At 37.8% G+C, this 15,386-nt stretch overlaps 1 protein-coding gene across 2 annotated transcripts; it reads left to right on the forward strand.

Annotated features, from left to right (window-relative positions):
- The first annotated feature begins 1,380 nt into the window (after nt 1–1,380).
- ARL14EP (ARF like GTPase 14 effector protein) lies at nt 1,381–13,560 on the forward strand. Of its 2 annotated transcripts, none has more exons than XM_074273773.1 (4): nt 1,381–1,523; nt 7,868–8,382; nt 9,818–9,939; nt 11,005–13,560. In XM_074273773.1, the coding sequence occupies exons 2-4, from the start codon at nt 7,960–7,962 to the stop codon at nt 11,231–11,233; spliced, it is 774 nt and encodes a 257-aa protein (XP_074129874.1). In that variant the 5' UTR covers nt 1,381–1,523; nt 7,868–7,959; the 3' UTR covers nt 11,234–13,560. The 2 variants fall into 2 exon arrangements, with proteins under 2 accessions (XP_074129874.1, XP_074129876.1); XM_074273775.1 differs by lacking the exon at nt 1,381–1,523 and adding an exon at nt 3,631–3,723.
- The last annotated feature ends 1,826 nt before the right edge of the window (nt 13,561–15,386 follow it).

The following is a 15,386-nucleotide window of genomic DNA, read 5'->3' on the forward strand; positions in this document are numbered from 1 at the left end:
TCCTAGAGAAGGTAGGCGGTGTCAGAGATCTGAGAACTTGGATAGGAAGACATTCACAATTTTGTTTTCACTCTTGGTTTCCTCTGTAATTTAAGTATTTGATTTACTAAAAAATAATTAAGGACTCCATTGATTTTACTAGGCACCAATGTCAGTTTTCTTATGGCCAAACGTGAACATTCTACTTCGAAACAATAACTCGTGTCCTATCTTGAACAATTCTTTTCTCATCAACACCGTTGTACCGGCCACTCTCCATATCCCCGAAGATCAGAGTCTTTTAAAAAACATTCTTAAAAATGGTCCTCTCCTCTCCTCTGCACTTCACTTCCGCATTCATCTACGGGATGCTTTCCTTGCACTGGGAGCCCAGGCTACGGTTAACATTGTTCAGAATACTTCCGACAGTGCCCTCGTCCTTTATGACTTTTGGGGTGGGCATCCACGAGCTCAGAACAGTAAAGAGATGCCCAGTACCTCCTCTCCCCTCCGCTTTCTGCCCAAAAGGTGTGAGTTTATTGGACAAGGTGTGTGTTCTAGACCTGGGCTTCTGTGGCTTTGCTGACATGACCTTTGGGAAGAAAGAGGAGGCGCTCCGAATTAACGTTGTTAAGATCATAGAATCATAAAACTGATGGCAGAGTACGTACAGGTGGACTTGGCCTTTTAAAGAAAGCTAGAACCTATCAGACCAGGAAAGCATACATACACAAGAGAGGAAGGCAAGGAGGGAGGGAGGAAGGGAAGGAAGGACAGGAGGAAGGGAGCAAAGAAGAGAGAGAGAAAGGGAAAGAAAGAGAAAAAAGGAAGGAAAGAAGAGAGAGAAAGAGGAAGAAAGAAAGAAAAAAAGAGGAAGAAAGAAAGAAAGAAAGAAAGAAAGAAAGAAAGAAAGAAAGAAAGAAAGAAAGAAAGAAGAGAGTGAAAGAGAGAGAAAGGGAAAGAAAGAAAGAAGGAAAGAAAAAAGGAGGAAGGGAGGAAGGGAGGGAGGGAGGAAGGGAGGAAGGGAGGGAGGGAGGAAGGGAGGAAGGAAATGCCCGAGTGAAAACCTAGGAATTAATGAGAAATCCTCCTGCCTGCAAGACTGAACTCCCTGAGCCTCAGACCACCAGGGAGAGGAGCAAGTTTACCACAGGGGCGTTTGGGAGTTTGCCAAGTCTCACGTGGTTCTCAGGTCTCGCCCCACTCAGGCCTCTCTAGTTTCCCGGCCTGCACCACTTTGCAGGCCCGTGGGCCTCGTGGACCTCCTGGGCCCGCTGCCCTTCCCAAGATGGCGGCCGCGCTGGCGGCCTCTCTAGGCAGGCGTGGCTCCGCCCCCCGCGCGTCCTATCTCTGGTTACGGCGCGACGTCTCACTAGAAGAGCCCCTCTAGCCGAGCGGCGACGTCCTCTCTCTGGTGGTGGGCGGTGCGAGCTGGTCGTGGTCCTGGTTGCTACGTGCGGAGCTGTTATTTCATGGCTGCGACGGGTCCCGGAGCCGAGGTGCGGACGACGGCGCGGCAGGAGCCTGGACGGGCGCCGGGCAAGGTACTGGACGGAGACCGTGGCCGAAGAGCGGTGAGGGCCGAGGGGCCAGGCACTCTCCCGGGCGGCGCGCTCCGAGTTCGAGGCCGGGCTCGAGCCCAGCGTACTCGGGAGCTGCCCCGGAGCCGGAGGGGCGCCTCGCGCCAGGGCTGCCGGGCACGGGCGGGGGGAGGACAGGAGGGGATCCCGCGGTCCCGAAATTGGAAGCCGCTCCTTGGGTAAGTTTAGGCGTGAGCCCGCTAAAATTCCTCGGACTGTTTCCAGAACAGGTGAGTGGCGGAGAGAATTATCTACGCAGCACAATAGAATTGGGGGGTGGGGAGGGGCAGCGGTGCAAATACCCCTGCGCCATTTCTCTTACATGGGAAGGGCTGGACAAAATGGCCCCCGGGCTCCTGCGTGCGATACTAAGTCCGCATCCCGGGCGCCTTGTGTTTACCTTGGACCACAACCTGTCGGGTTCCCGCGACCGCCCCCTTTATGTGGAGCTCCTTTTAGGGCCGCGCTCCTGCACGGCTTAGGGGGTGGGGGGTAGAGAGGTGTGTGGGCGTCTTGGTCAATCAATCCCCATTTGTTATTAAATGCCCGCATTTGGGAACGCACGAAAGGACCGAGAGAAGACGAAGCACAAAGGAGCGGGAAGAGCGCTGGGCCACGGCGCGTGTAACGTTACCTCAAAGTGCTACGGCCCTGACCCCACCAACTAAAGACCCCCAAATGCTTTTATTTTTAAGTCCTGTTATAAGATCTCCCAGTGGGTGTGGAATTTGCAAAAAGGTGAAAGCGATTAAAATGGTGGTCTCGGGGGCGTGGTCAAACGGTTTGGTGCAATGATGTAATGCGGGAAAATGCCGCATTGCGGACCTGGGCGTGGCCGGTGAGGTAATGGAAAAACAGAAGGGGCGGAGCCCGAGGATAAAGCACGGGGAAGGGGGCGGGGCGGGGAAGGACGCCTGCATCCCCGACCAATCGAGGGTCTATTTGCCCCACACACCAGGGATTCATGCAACATTGCTAAATTCATGTGATCCTAAAGCAGGTCTGAGGATTATAGGGCAGCGTATTACCCGCGGGAAGTAAGCAACAAAGGGGAGGGGAGAACACCCCCCCCCCCCCTTTTTTTTTTCCTAGTGGCTTTATAGTGAATAAGAGAGAAGAAGGCTGGGAAGTTTCGTGCTTCCTGGGAGGTGGCGGGAATGGGGCCTGGTGGGAAGGAAAGATGGCCTCGAGCGTTTACTGGAGGGGGGGGGGCTGAGCCACCTGGAAGAGAGATGTAGTGGGGGGTGGGGTCAGGGGCCTGGGAAGGGGAGGCTGTTTTAGTCTTCAGTTCTCGAAGTCCCGTCCTGGGAGTCATCCTGTTGGATGGAAGGGCGAGCTCTGGCACCATGTTGCTGCTTTCTGCCCAGAGAAGGATTTAGGAGCTAGTTGTAGTCAGGCTGTGGAGTAAATGCCAAAGGAATCAGGAGAGGTAGAGGTGAGGGTATCCGACCAATGAAAATCAAGTTTGCGTAATCTTGGAAGTCAAAGTTTCACATGTTTACCTTAGGAAAAAACAGCCATGCAAACGAGGGGCGGAACTTCCGTGTTGTAAGGACCCATAATTAGGGGAGGAACCTTATTCTTTGTCCTCTTCTAGGATAGATGCAGGCTCCACAAATGGATGGCTGCTGTTGGGAATGGCTTCCTCCTATAAAATTGAGGATTCTGTAGAGCCCTTTCCTTCCCCAAAAAAATAAGACATAGTAAAAAATGCAAGCCAACCTTCCAGGAGATGGGGATTTTATCTTTTTATCTTCTGGTTCTAAGCCATCATCTCACCCAATAATCTGAACATGCGGTATTCCCACTTTTTTATTCCCTCTATATGGATCTTTAGGTCCTTGTGGGTGAACATATCTCTTTGATGAGATGGTAGTTTTCTGAGGTTTGGTGAAATAAGATTAGTTCTGTGGAGCTTCACCCTTTTTATAGATTTGGAGGGAGGGGGGAAGCCTTTTACAATGGAGTCAAAGTATGAGTATTTCCTCAGTAAATGTTTATTAAGCACTTTCCATGAGCCAAGAAAAGCAAGAGTTCCTGCCCTCAAAAAGATCACAATTTGGTTCTTTCCAGCTCCTAACTCTCTTTGACCAATATTATGAAGAAGAATCCTTCTAGTTGATAATGGTTATGGCATTCCTTAAGACAGTGAAGGACATTTTTGGTGAGCATCTATTTTCCTATTTTTCAGTCCCCTGTGGAGCACTGGTGTTAAAGTTTTAATGTGGTTATTGCTATGAAGGAACCACATGCGAATGAGTGTTTACATTTCATGGTTTTGGGGATTGTTTGCTACCTAACAGAAGTTGTTTTTGTTTTTAATTAACCAATGTGTAGCAGCTACGGAAAATCCTATTCTCCACATTTTTGTCTGTTGTGCCTGTGAAGGTGTGGTTGTGGTAAGAATTTTTAAAAACTTACTTGTGATGGGTTGACTTTTTTTCCCCCAAAAAAAAGGATCCTCTGGAGCAGGTTGTACAAGTGTTTCTCATTAAAATTTTAGAAGAGGCAAGTGAGTAGGTATAGTTGCTGCTTTCTTTGTTGCCTTTTTTTGGTAATAACAGGTCCATCATCCTTTTACTATTGGAGTCTTTTTGATATACTTTGAGTACAACGTTGGAATATCCTTAAACATTTTTAAAGCCATTTCTTAACCTATAACATTAAATTTTCTAAAGGAACAAAAAAGTTCCTGAGTAGTAACATTAAAATGGTCTTGATCTTTTATAGTAGCATAACATGAATATGGCTCCGATCTTTCATAGTAGTGCAATCTCTTTCATCTTCTATGAATAAGTAACCACTTGTGCACGTTTTCTTCCCATATACTTGTGCTATGTAAGTACAGAAGTGCCAGAAGGTTGTTAATGACTTATGATAAGTCTATGTGGATTTTAATGCCTTTTAGGAAAGGGTGAGAGGAAGGGTCACAGTGGTAAATAAGCAAATTTAGAACTGAAAGAAATTTTAGGGGCATCTAATTCTATCTCTTGATTTTTTTTTACAAATGAAAAACAACTTGCCGGAATCCACGTTTTAGCTTATTTCACATAGGTGGGTGTATAGACTAGCTCCCAAGCCTAAATTTTTCATTACCATCAGTATTATTCCATCCATAGAGCTTTTTCCCATTTGAAAGTAAGCAAAAGTTAGATCAAGTTATTCAACATTATTTTCAGGTTCAACTTTAGAGAGAAGTAACTCAAAAGGTTCAAGTCATTGACAAAGTAAATTTTTTTCAGAGTAAAGTTCTCAAGAATCAGCATAAGAATTGTACTCTGGGAAGGCTTTTCCTGTGTAGTACATAGTCAGATGTTAAAAGTGAGGGATTCAATTCATAAGAATTGACTCTTCTCTCCTCCCCACTAGGGATACATCAAATACCCACCCCAGAGCAAATATTACACTGAAACCTCAGTGGTGCGTCAGGAATTGAATCTGTAACAATGTCTTTATCACCTTTAGGGAAAATTTCTGGTATTATGTATTCATTCATATCCAGGAGATACTTTCTTTGAATGGTAACCAATTTCACCTGTTCCCTTTTGAGGATTTATGACAATCTCTTTGATATACTTGCCCTTATTAAAATGATTTCTGATTGATATTCTCTTAGCTCTTCCACTACTAAAATCATCTTGACCTTGATAGTCCATTCAGTTTCAGATTCTACATGAAAATTGCTCTAGTGGCAACTAATGCATGAGTTTGATTACAGGATGAAAGAGTAGGTTAAGCTATATAACTGTAGTACAGATCCCTTATCCTCCTGGACAGCCAGCCACCACTGTGTCATGGGTGCTTTTAAAATTGTCATCTCTACAATATTTCTTCCTTATCTATGTATTTGGTCACTTTCATCTTTTCATTCCAACCTTTTCTTTTTAAGTGTCATTTTTTATTTCCTTGTCTAATTAGTAAATGAATATTGAGTGGAAACAATAATTCTGTTGGTTTAAAAAATACATCTTTTGGAAAAACATTGGCACTCATCTCTTTTGCTTTATCAACTTCAACTTTGAATGCTTTTGGAAATACATGACTTGGTGCTGAAATACATTTAGATGGGCGTTCCATTGTTTGGGCTATGAAGTAGGTTCAGAATTTAAAACTGCAGACTGTGTTAAATTTGGGAAAATTCACTGGCACTTGGAGAGATTCCAAGCTGTTTTTCTGCAAAATCCCATCTTATTAATACCAGTATTTTCCCAGTGATGCTATATGTCTGCAAATCATGCAATACTGTGCTCTCCAAAGAATAATTAATTACAGGCAACTTGTGGGAAAGATTCATGATGGGGTTAAATGGACTGCAGTATATCATCACTGGTTATCTTGTAAAAAAGCATGATATATATGACGAGAGGAGTTGAAACTGGTCAAGGGATAGCAGTTGAACAACTTGGAGCATTGCTTTGGTATTCATAAATATTAAATACAATGTTGGTTGGGTAGCTTCCCTGGATATTTGGACAGTAGCTGCACAGGATGAGAAGGTAGGGATGGAATCTGCATCAATGGGGAATTAGCCAAGCTGATTAGAATACTTACAGAAAACTCCTTGGCGCATTTATTTCTAGTTTTAAGAATTATTTGCAGAAAGGTTATTGCCATTGAGGGGGGCCTCTACTCATGTGAGGGCAAACTGACCCATTTGGGGCAAAGCAATTTTGAATTTTCTGAACTTAGCCTGAAATCAGACACTCAAATAAGTCTTTGTGATTACTTCTATCGTTATTATATCAACCATACTTGTCTTATGAGGACAGTCAAGGAATAAGTTAGGGTAACTTGCTTTGGTAGAGTTCCTTATCCACTGGCTGTTTTCAGGTAATCTTTGGGTGATTACTTATGAGAAATGTTTTGAACTTTTAAGTGGGGTGACATCTGAGATCCTTGCCATTCTTAAAGCCAACCTATTTCAGTCATTGAGCATTTATTAAGTATTTAATATGTACCAGGATCTTTTACTTCCTCCAGAAGATGCTTAAAATAGAATCAAACTGTTAAGAGCTAGGAAAAAAAAACCTCAGGGCTCATCTAATCCAACCTCTTCATTTAACAGATAAGGACCCAGAGAAGTGAAGAGGATTTGCCCATTTCACACAGATAATAAGTGGTATGGATGTAAACAGTTCTTATGTGCTATTTGATGTTATTCTTGTGTCCCATTATGCTAGATCTCAGCTCCTTGAGAGGCAAGCACTACTTATCTTAAAAAAAAAAAAAAAAATGTCCCTAAATAAATGTTGCATTGAATTTAATTTTAGTGTAAGCTGATGGGACATCTTGAATAGCTATTGATTTCATATAAAAACTGATTTCAAATAAATACTAGTTTCAAGCAAGGAAAATAAGGGCAGACAATTAAGATTTTATTTTTAAATGAGGTTAGCAAATGATTTCATTATAACACTATAAAATAGGAATTTTTTTTAGTTTTCAAATAAGATCATTCTGAGAAATCAGATTTGCATATGTGAGTAATTCCCAATTTAGAAATGTTCAAATAGCCAATGTACCAGGAAGCCATTGTGGAAAAAACCTTGATTTATGTTGAGAATTGTTAAATGGGAAGAAACTGTTGGAAGCAGAAATTCTATATTTTACTGTAAACAAGTGTGAAATTGAAGAGTAGCTGTTGAATCACACACCCAAAATCATCTTAAGCAAATGAGAATTGGTGGGAATGAGGTGGCAGCAGCAATTGGGTTTTTTGTTTTTTTGTATCTCTTTTACCTAGTTTTTTTAGTATTCTCTCTAGAAAATATTAGGGAATTAGTGATTCTAAAGATATGGTTAGTCAGCTTGAGGATTTTATCTGTAGCAACTTTAGGGCCCAAGAAAGGGCAGTTTCCAGTCTTTTCCTCTCTTCCTTGTATCCAGGATTCTGGTTACTAGTGTTAAATAAATTTCTCCTAACATGGGATAATTTATTTGACTGTTCTTGGGGGGGAAATTCCGAGTTCCAAACAGTTAATTTAAAATGAACCTTGAATATAATTGTCTTAAGTTAGACTAAAAGTCACCTTTGTTGTCTGTGACAGCTGGGTTGCATAGGGATGTCATGATCTTGCAAAAGTTATTGAAATTTATAAATCTGCAAGTGTAATCCTGAATATGGAACATGGAAGAGAATTTGTTTTTAAAACATATAAACAAAATAGCATATTATCCTACTTGCAAGAAATTTTAAAGGGGGAATAAAGTTCCAGAGTACATAAATCTGAATTGCTTTTTAGTGTCAGGCCTCTAGGTTAAAAAAAAAATTGTAACATAAATCTGATTCACTTTAATGCTTTCTCTAGGGTGATCCTCAATAGGACCTACTAGAGGCTACAGAAAAAAAAAACCTAGGCAGAATAAAAAACGGTGAAATAGGTTGTTCTAAGGAAGTAAGATGGATCCCTGTTCAGTTGGAGTTCAGCTTCGTGCTACCAATGAATGTCATAAGACATACTATACTCGACATACTGGCTTCAAGACTTTGCAAGAATTATCATCAAACGATGCGCTTTTACTTCAGCTTAGAACCGGAATGACACTCTCTGGAAACAATACAATTTGCTTCCATCATGCAAAAATTTACATTGATCGATTTGAGGACTTGCAAAAGTCTTGTTGTGATCCTTTTAACATACACAAAAAGCTTGCAAAGAAAAATTTGCATGCAATTGACTTAGATGATGCCACTTTCCTAAGTGCCAAGTTTGGAAGACAGCTTGTACCTGGTTGGAAGCTTTGTCCAAAATGCACACAGATAATCAATGGAAGTGTGGATGTTGAATCTGAAGATCGCCAAAAAAGGAAACCTGATTCAGACGTATGTATATGGGCCAATTTTTCACTTATTTAGGTCTGCAATTTAGTTTGCTTGGGTAGTATAGAAGCATAATCTTTATTCATTTATTTATTTATTTATTTTGTCATTCCTCATATGCACCCTAAATCAACATAATATTAAATACAAAATTTAGAAGTGAGAATTATTTTAGTGGTGCTTACTTGTTTTACACTGCTCCCCCTTTTCAGCCATTTAAAGTGGTAGGATCAGACATGGTTTTGTAGCATTAATAACTATAGAAAGTACAGGAGGGACTAGCAGATGGCTTGCAATTAATGTTTCTCCTTGCTCCTTTTACTCACTTCCTCTTCTGTCCTCACCCACATTTGGATTTGTGTGGGTATATCTAGGAGCACAGCTCAGATTCTCCTTGCCCTATTACCTAATTTTAGGCTTCTCTATGGTCACCAAAAACATGATTCTCTTTGTGTAAAGTTTTGATTTTATTTTTGTGGGGTGTGATACATGGTCCGTCTTGTTTTAAAGGTTATTACCTTGAAAAATTGGGTACCTTTTATTTGGAATAACAATTCAGCACTTAAATAATGAAAGAATTTAATAGAAACTCTTTGGCACAGGCTGAGATTGTATATTGTTGGTAATGAACTATATTTCTCCTCTCCCGCTCAGCATCAATAACATTGCCATGTGTAGTCAAGCATTAAGCACTTTTTCATTCCTGCTTTTAGAAAAGTAAGATTGCTGTTCCTGAGGACTTTTTTTCTAACATATGCACTGTATGTAAGGTGGCCTTTCCCATGTTTCCTGAAGCAGTTCTTCCAGTTTCAAACATGTCAGTTCAGCCACATTTTCAGAAAGCTGAATATTGCTAGTTACCATGATACAGTAACGTCATCAGGGTAGTCTACTTGTCAATTTTTCTGCTATATAATTAATAATATACCTTTGTGTGGTAAAACTTTGTTTAATTTAGCTACTTTTGGAAGAATTTCCAATCTCTTTCACAGTTTACTCATTTCTCAAACAGAAGAATCTTTGACTCAGCCATCATTGTGAATATCTATTATTTTTGTTTTTGTTTTGTTTTCTTTTTACTTCTCTTCTTCATGGCTATCAACCTTTAGTTCTGCTGCCAAGTGTGTCTGCCTCTTATGCCTTCCTCTTGTGCTACTTTTGATTTGCTGTGATACAATAAAATAAATAACCAAGATTGTTAGGATTGTGTAATCAGAGAGTAAGCCCTGAATAATGGTCTAATGGGTGCTTCTGCAGAGTAAAGTTCAGTTTTAGTGCATTGGGCTTTCAATTTTTGTTTCACTTCTGACAAGGCAGGAAGAATTCTGTTCTGTCTGAAATAGTCATTAAGTGGCATGTTGGCAGTCATTAAGTGGCATGTTTACTGTTTGTGTCTTTGACATGGAAATCTAACTTGAGAATTTTTCCTTTTCCTTAGGGGAGGACCGCTAAAGCCTTGCGGTCCTTGCAGTTTGCAAATCCAGGAAAGCAAACTGAATTTACTCCAGAAACTGGTAAGAGAGAAAAAAGAAGGCAAACCAAGTCAACCAATTCAGACAGGTAAGCGGTTTACATTAGCATTTATGCTAAGAAATGTAAGCTATCTAACATTTTACTACTTTATTTTGTCTCATCTTCATTTCTGGGATTTCCCAGATTGTTTTTCAAATTGCTTAAAGGAGGGCAGCATGGAGTAGAAATGTACTTGAGTCTCAAGTTTCCTTCATAAATGAAAATTTTGAAAGCAGTGAATGAGTTCTATAGGTCTCTTTCAATTATAAAAATTCCAAATCAATTAATAAACTAAACAAATTACATACAAAGATCTTAATGTATAGCCTGATAGAGAAATTCAGACTCTTCAAAATAAGGTTCCAAGGTATCCTTCTTAAAATTATATCTGTGGGGTTTTTGGCTATATAAATAGTAAAACCAGAATTAACTGAGACAACTGACTTGGGAAACAATTTTTTTTTTTACCAAATAATGCCATAAATATTTAAAAAAGAGAAACATTAAAAAATAATTATGCTTTGGTAGTAGTGAAGTGATAATGGTATGTATACCTTTAATCTTCAAATTTTGTTTAATGGATTTTTGTTTATTGGCTTCTAGGAGAATTTTTTTGATCACACACAGCTGTCACTTAAAATACTCTTGTTCCTAACGATATTGAAGTTAACATATCAAGCCCACCAAAAAGAGTAGCAAAATTGAGGGGAAGGTATAAACTGAGAGGATTGTTTTTAACAGGAAAATTGATAGTTTGGAATTTCTCTTTAGTTACATAGAAATATTAACCTGAGGCTTCATTCTCTCATCCATATTTCTTAAATGAGGATTTGTGACTAGTGAATATATGATGACTTTGATTTAAAGCTATGAACCACTTTAGTAGGACTATATCCAAGTAGTTAGAAGTAGCCATATTGAATATCAGAAATCCTTTTGACCATATTATTTGATATAAATTGTAAAAAATTTTACACCTTACCATATCTTAAATTGTTTTCTTTATTTTTGTGCAAAAACTTAAATTAGCAATTTTTTTGGGGGGGGGTGATGTTAACTTTGGAATTAAAATTTTATATTTCATTGTTAAAATTTTTTTTCCCCTTTTTACAGGCAAGTAATACCACCAAAGAGCAAAGTCTATGATAGCCAGGGCCTCCTGATATTCAGTGGGATGGATCTCTGTGATTGCCTTGATGAAGATTGCCTGGGGTGTTTCTACGCCTGTCCAAATTGTGGTTCTAACAAGTGTGGAGCTGAATGTCGCTGTGACAGAAAATGGCTTTATGAGCAGATTGAAATAGAAGGAGGGGAAATTATTCATAATAAGCATGCTGGGTAATTTGAAGAGTTTGAATGAGCTGATCCTTGTAGCTCTAAAATTCTACTGTAGATATATTGAGAATTCAAGCATGATAAATCAGTGACAAAAAAATTGAATCGTGTTATTACATATAGATGTGTATTAGGTGTTTAGAATTCATTGTTTTGTGTATGTTATAGAAGGACTTTAAAAATAAGCTTTAAAAGTTTATTGTGGATAAATAAGTTAGCTCTGAGTAGTTGGGAAATAATGCCTGACTATATAAGATTTGATCTTTGTTAAACTGTTTAAAAAAACATTCTGGCATTAGTTAGAAATGGATTAATAAACAGGGGGCAAAATCTTCAAAAGCACTTTATATCAGATCACATTCCCTTTGAATAAAGAAACTTATCATGAAAATTCAGTTTTTTGATAGCACCCTAAGTATTCTTACTCCTTTTTCTACCTAGATTTCTGTCAAATTCAAGATTCGTAATATTTTTAAAGAAACTGTAGCCCAATAAGTTCTAAAGAAATAGCATTTGGCCTAAAATGAGCTAATATACTATTGTAGTTTCAGTTCTTACAACCCATTCCTTCCCCAAATCCTTTTTCAAATTCAAGCCAAATTGCCTCTTCAAACAGAATCTAGGTTCCCTGTCCCTTCTGGAAGTGTACTTACTGACATTAAGATCTCTATTTCTATAATCCTTCAATAAGTGACCGCAGTACATCCCTTAGGTATGGACACGGTTAGAATTTTTTTTTTTTTTTTTTTTAAAGAAGTATGTTTATCATGATAAAATATACACAAAGTGTAAGTTCATAAATCACTTTCAGAATTGAGTTATATTTCAAATATTTAAACATAATTTTAAGTGGTGCCACAAAGTCTTTTTAAACACACTTGGGAAATAACCTAAAGAACATTAACTATTCCTGCTTTCATTAGATCTGGCAGATTAGGCTTTGAAGAGCTTGCCTTCCTAAGAACTCTCACTTTAAAGAGTTCAGTAAGAGATGGAAATTCTGTTCATTTCTTGAATGGTCAATTTGCAAGGCTGTTGAGATTTGCTGCATTTTGAAATGATGAATCCACAAGTCTTGTTCCTTGTCTTTGAGGTCCTTTTTAATCTTGCTGCTAGAGTTTTCAGGAGACCTGATTATTATTACTCAAGCAAATGCTAATTTCCATTTTGTATGGATTGTGTTAGATGAGTCAGTGTTAACATGCTAAAAAGTTGACATTCGAAATAAGTGTAAATATCTAGATTTTGTGTTTCTTGGATACCTATTTTGGTGTTGCAGGTTCAATTGTACTTCTGCATAATTGGTTAAGTTGAAAACTTTTTTGTAGTTTTTTTTTTTTTTTTTTTTTTTTACTTTCTATAATCCCATTGTCTGTAATAGCTGTGCTTCTACAATGAATATTATATTGATAGAATCTAGTTGTAATTTCCAAATCCTTGCTGAGATTTTGCATTTTAGGGCCCAACAGCCCATACGAATTTTGCTCTATTGATGTGGGTATGTATAATTTTGTTGAAAAACTCTTTTGGGAATTGTGTTTCTTCATTATTCTACTGAACGTAGTGCTTATAGTAATATAGGTACTATACATATAGGTGTTGTACCTTGTCAAAAGTATATTAAATATTAAAATAGCTTAAGAATGCTGTACTTCTTATATGCTTTGGGAGGGAGGTATTGAGTTCTTCCTAGTTGAAGGTTTCAGAAGAGTCGGCAGTTCATTGTGGAGACAAACTGATAATAGCTATGGTCATTCACAGAGAAAGAAATTATTTTGGAGGTTTAAGGCTGTTGTCCAGGAAGATCTAATTCAGAATTGATTTATACTTTGATGTCTAATTATCTTCATTATCTCATGAGAGTGAGTGTTCTGTCCATCTATATAGATTTTAGGCATTCTATCTTCCATGTAGTATCTAAGCTATATTACTATTTAACCCTGAAAGAGTAAATTAATGAGTGTTTACTTTATCACTACTACTTTTAGATATGTAAAAATTTTCTTGGGCTAACCACATAAGTATTGTCCCTTTGTAGCTGTTTGGTTTTACAAGCATTTTTTTTTTTTTTTTCTGTATAAAGATGAAGTATGGTGATGCTAACACTTATATTTCCTGTGGCGTAACATTTACCTTTGTTTAAATTTTCAAGCTTTTGGATATAAATTTAACATCTAGAAAGTCAGAATACTGAATATGAACTATTATCAATTCAGTTTTTCTCTTACATTTACTTAAGGCATTTTTGTTCTGTTGTAAAGTTTTTGTGCAATTCATTTGCTTTTTGTTGTGACAGTTACTGGAATTTAAAAACAATAAACTTCTCATCCATTATTACTGCTTCCTCTTTATCATTTCTAAAACCTTTTGTGTTTTGAATTGTTCACAATTACTGTAATGATTTCATGGTATACCAAAAAAAGTCTACTGAATTAAAATTCTTAAACTTAAGCATACTATTGTTAGAACCAGTGTTTGACAAGCTAATTATCAGTTTTTAAATGAACGGCTTTAAGTTAATGAAAGGATGTATTTCTTTAGGAAAGAAGGGAAGATTAGGGAAATTTATCTCCCTTGAATTCTTTGCATACAAATAAAGAAATAGAGAAATGACAGGCAAAATATTTTTCTGAGCTGCTTCTGTTAACTAGAAATAATTGAGATTATTGGAAAAAATTGATCTTTCAAAAGACTTCAATTTATGAGTTAGTGATTTTTGATAACTTGAGTTGCTTTTTTCCTAATATGATTTTTCAAAAATTAAAGCTCATTAATGATCCAGGTGTAAGCTTTATTTTCAAAAAAGATTCATGAACATTTTGACAAGGTAATAAAATGAATTCAGTATTCATATTTCCTATAGACTTAATCACGAGGAAGTCAATTTTTCATAAAACAGCCCTCAAAAGCTGAAAGAACATTGTCCTCCCATCAGTCCTAGAATAAGATTTTATGTTTTAAAGAGGAAATAAACTGCAAACTATGCCTTGCCCTTGAAGGTATGACAAAGTGTCTTGTTAACTACCAGAAATTAGCAAAAAATAAAATTGTGCAGTTTTTCTACTGCATGCTTGATATTAAGAATAAATCATTTAATTTAGTTGTGGAATTTAGAGAAATGAAATCTGTGAATTTGATTAACTAATAAAGTAAAACCCAAATAAATGTCCGGAGCAAATCCTCTAAAACCAGTAACCAGTATTGGGTAAGTAGAAGTGAAAGAAATCAAGAAATCCAAACAGCCACTTAACCGGCAAAGAAATGGATGATCTCCATCCATTACTAGATGAATCAAGTAAATCAGATTTCATTCCCTTTGTAGTTATAGTGGTGGGTTCATACCTGTCTGATGCCAAAGCAAACTGCTTTCACACACCATGAATTTAAACTGCTACTGTAAATATGAAATATTGTTTTAATTGTAGTTTTATCATTTCTCAAAGATTGACCATTTTTTCTTTGGTTGGGTTTCATCCTCATTGAATTCTCCAAGTAAGGAAAAAAATGCTTTCTTAATCCAAGAGGAAATTTTGATCATTGGTTCAAAGGGATGGAGCCGAAAGGGACCTTTGCAATCATATCCTAAAAGCTTTTATAGATGAGTGAAAAAAAGTTATGATTTGCCTAGTGTCACCTAGCTACTAGGTGCCTGATAAGTGATTGAGATTTAGGTCATCTTGAGTCCAGATCTGTTATGCCAAGGAATACCAATGTAAAAACGATTCATATTGACTAAGGGGAAAATTTAAAAAAACCTTAAGCTTCTAGAGTGATGTTTCCCACATCAGTAGGTAGTTTACACATACATCATAGAAATCAATTGGATTTTGATGCTAATTTTTTGTCCTTAAAATATTAACTCATATGACAGCTAGGTGGCGCAGCTGATAGCACACCAGCTGTGTAGTCAGGAGAATCTGACGCAAGAACTCATAATAGGAATAATGAAGCAATTTTTGAAATTAAGATGTTTTCCCAAAGCTATGAGATAATGTAGAAAGATCCCTATACTTTAAAGCCTTCAAGCCCTTTTGAACACTTGATTTCTGTCCATTCCCCTTAGATCTTTCAGAAGTTAAGCATCCCTGTATTCAAATGTGGCATGGATTCTAATCCTTTTGCCACCCTGAATCTTTTCTCCAGACATAGTACATCATAAT

This window comes from Sminthopsis crassicaudata, chromosome 6 (genome assembly GCF_048593235.1).
Source record: "Sminthopsis crassicaudata isolate SCR6 chromosome 6, ASM4859323v1, whole genome shotgun sequence".
NCBI lineage: Eukaryota > Metazoa > Chordata > Mammalia > Dasyuromorphia > Dasyuridae > Sminthopsis > Sminthopsis crassicaudata.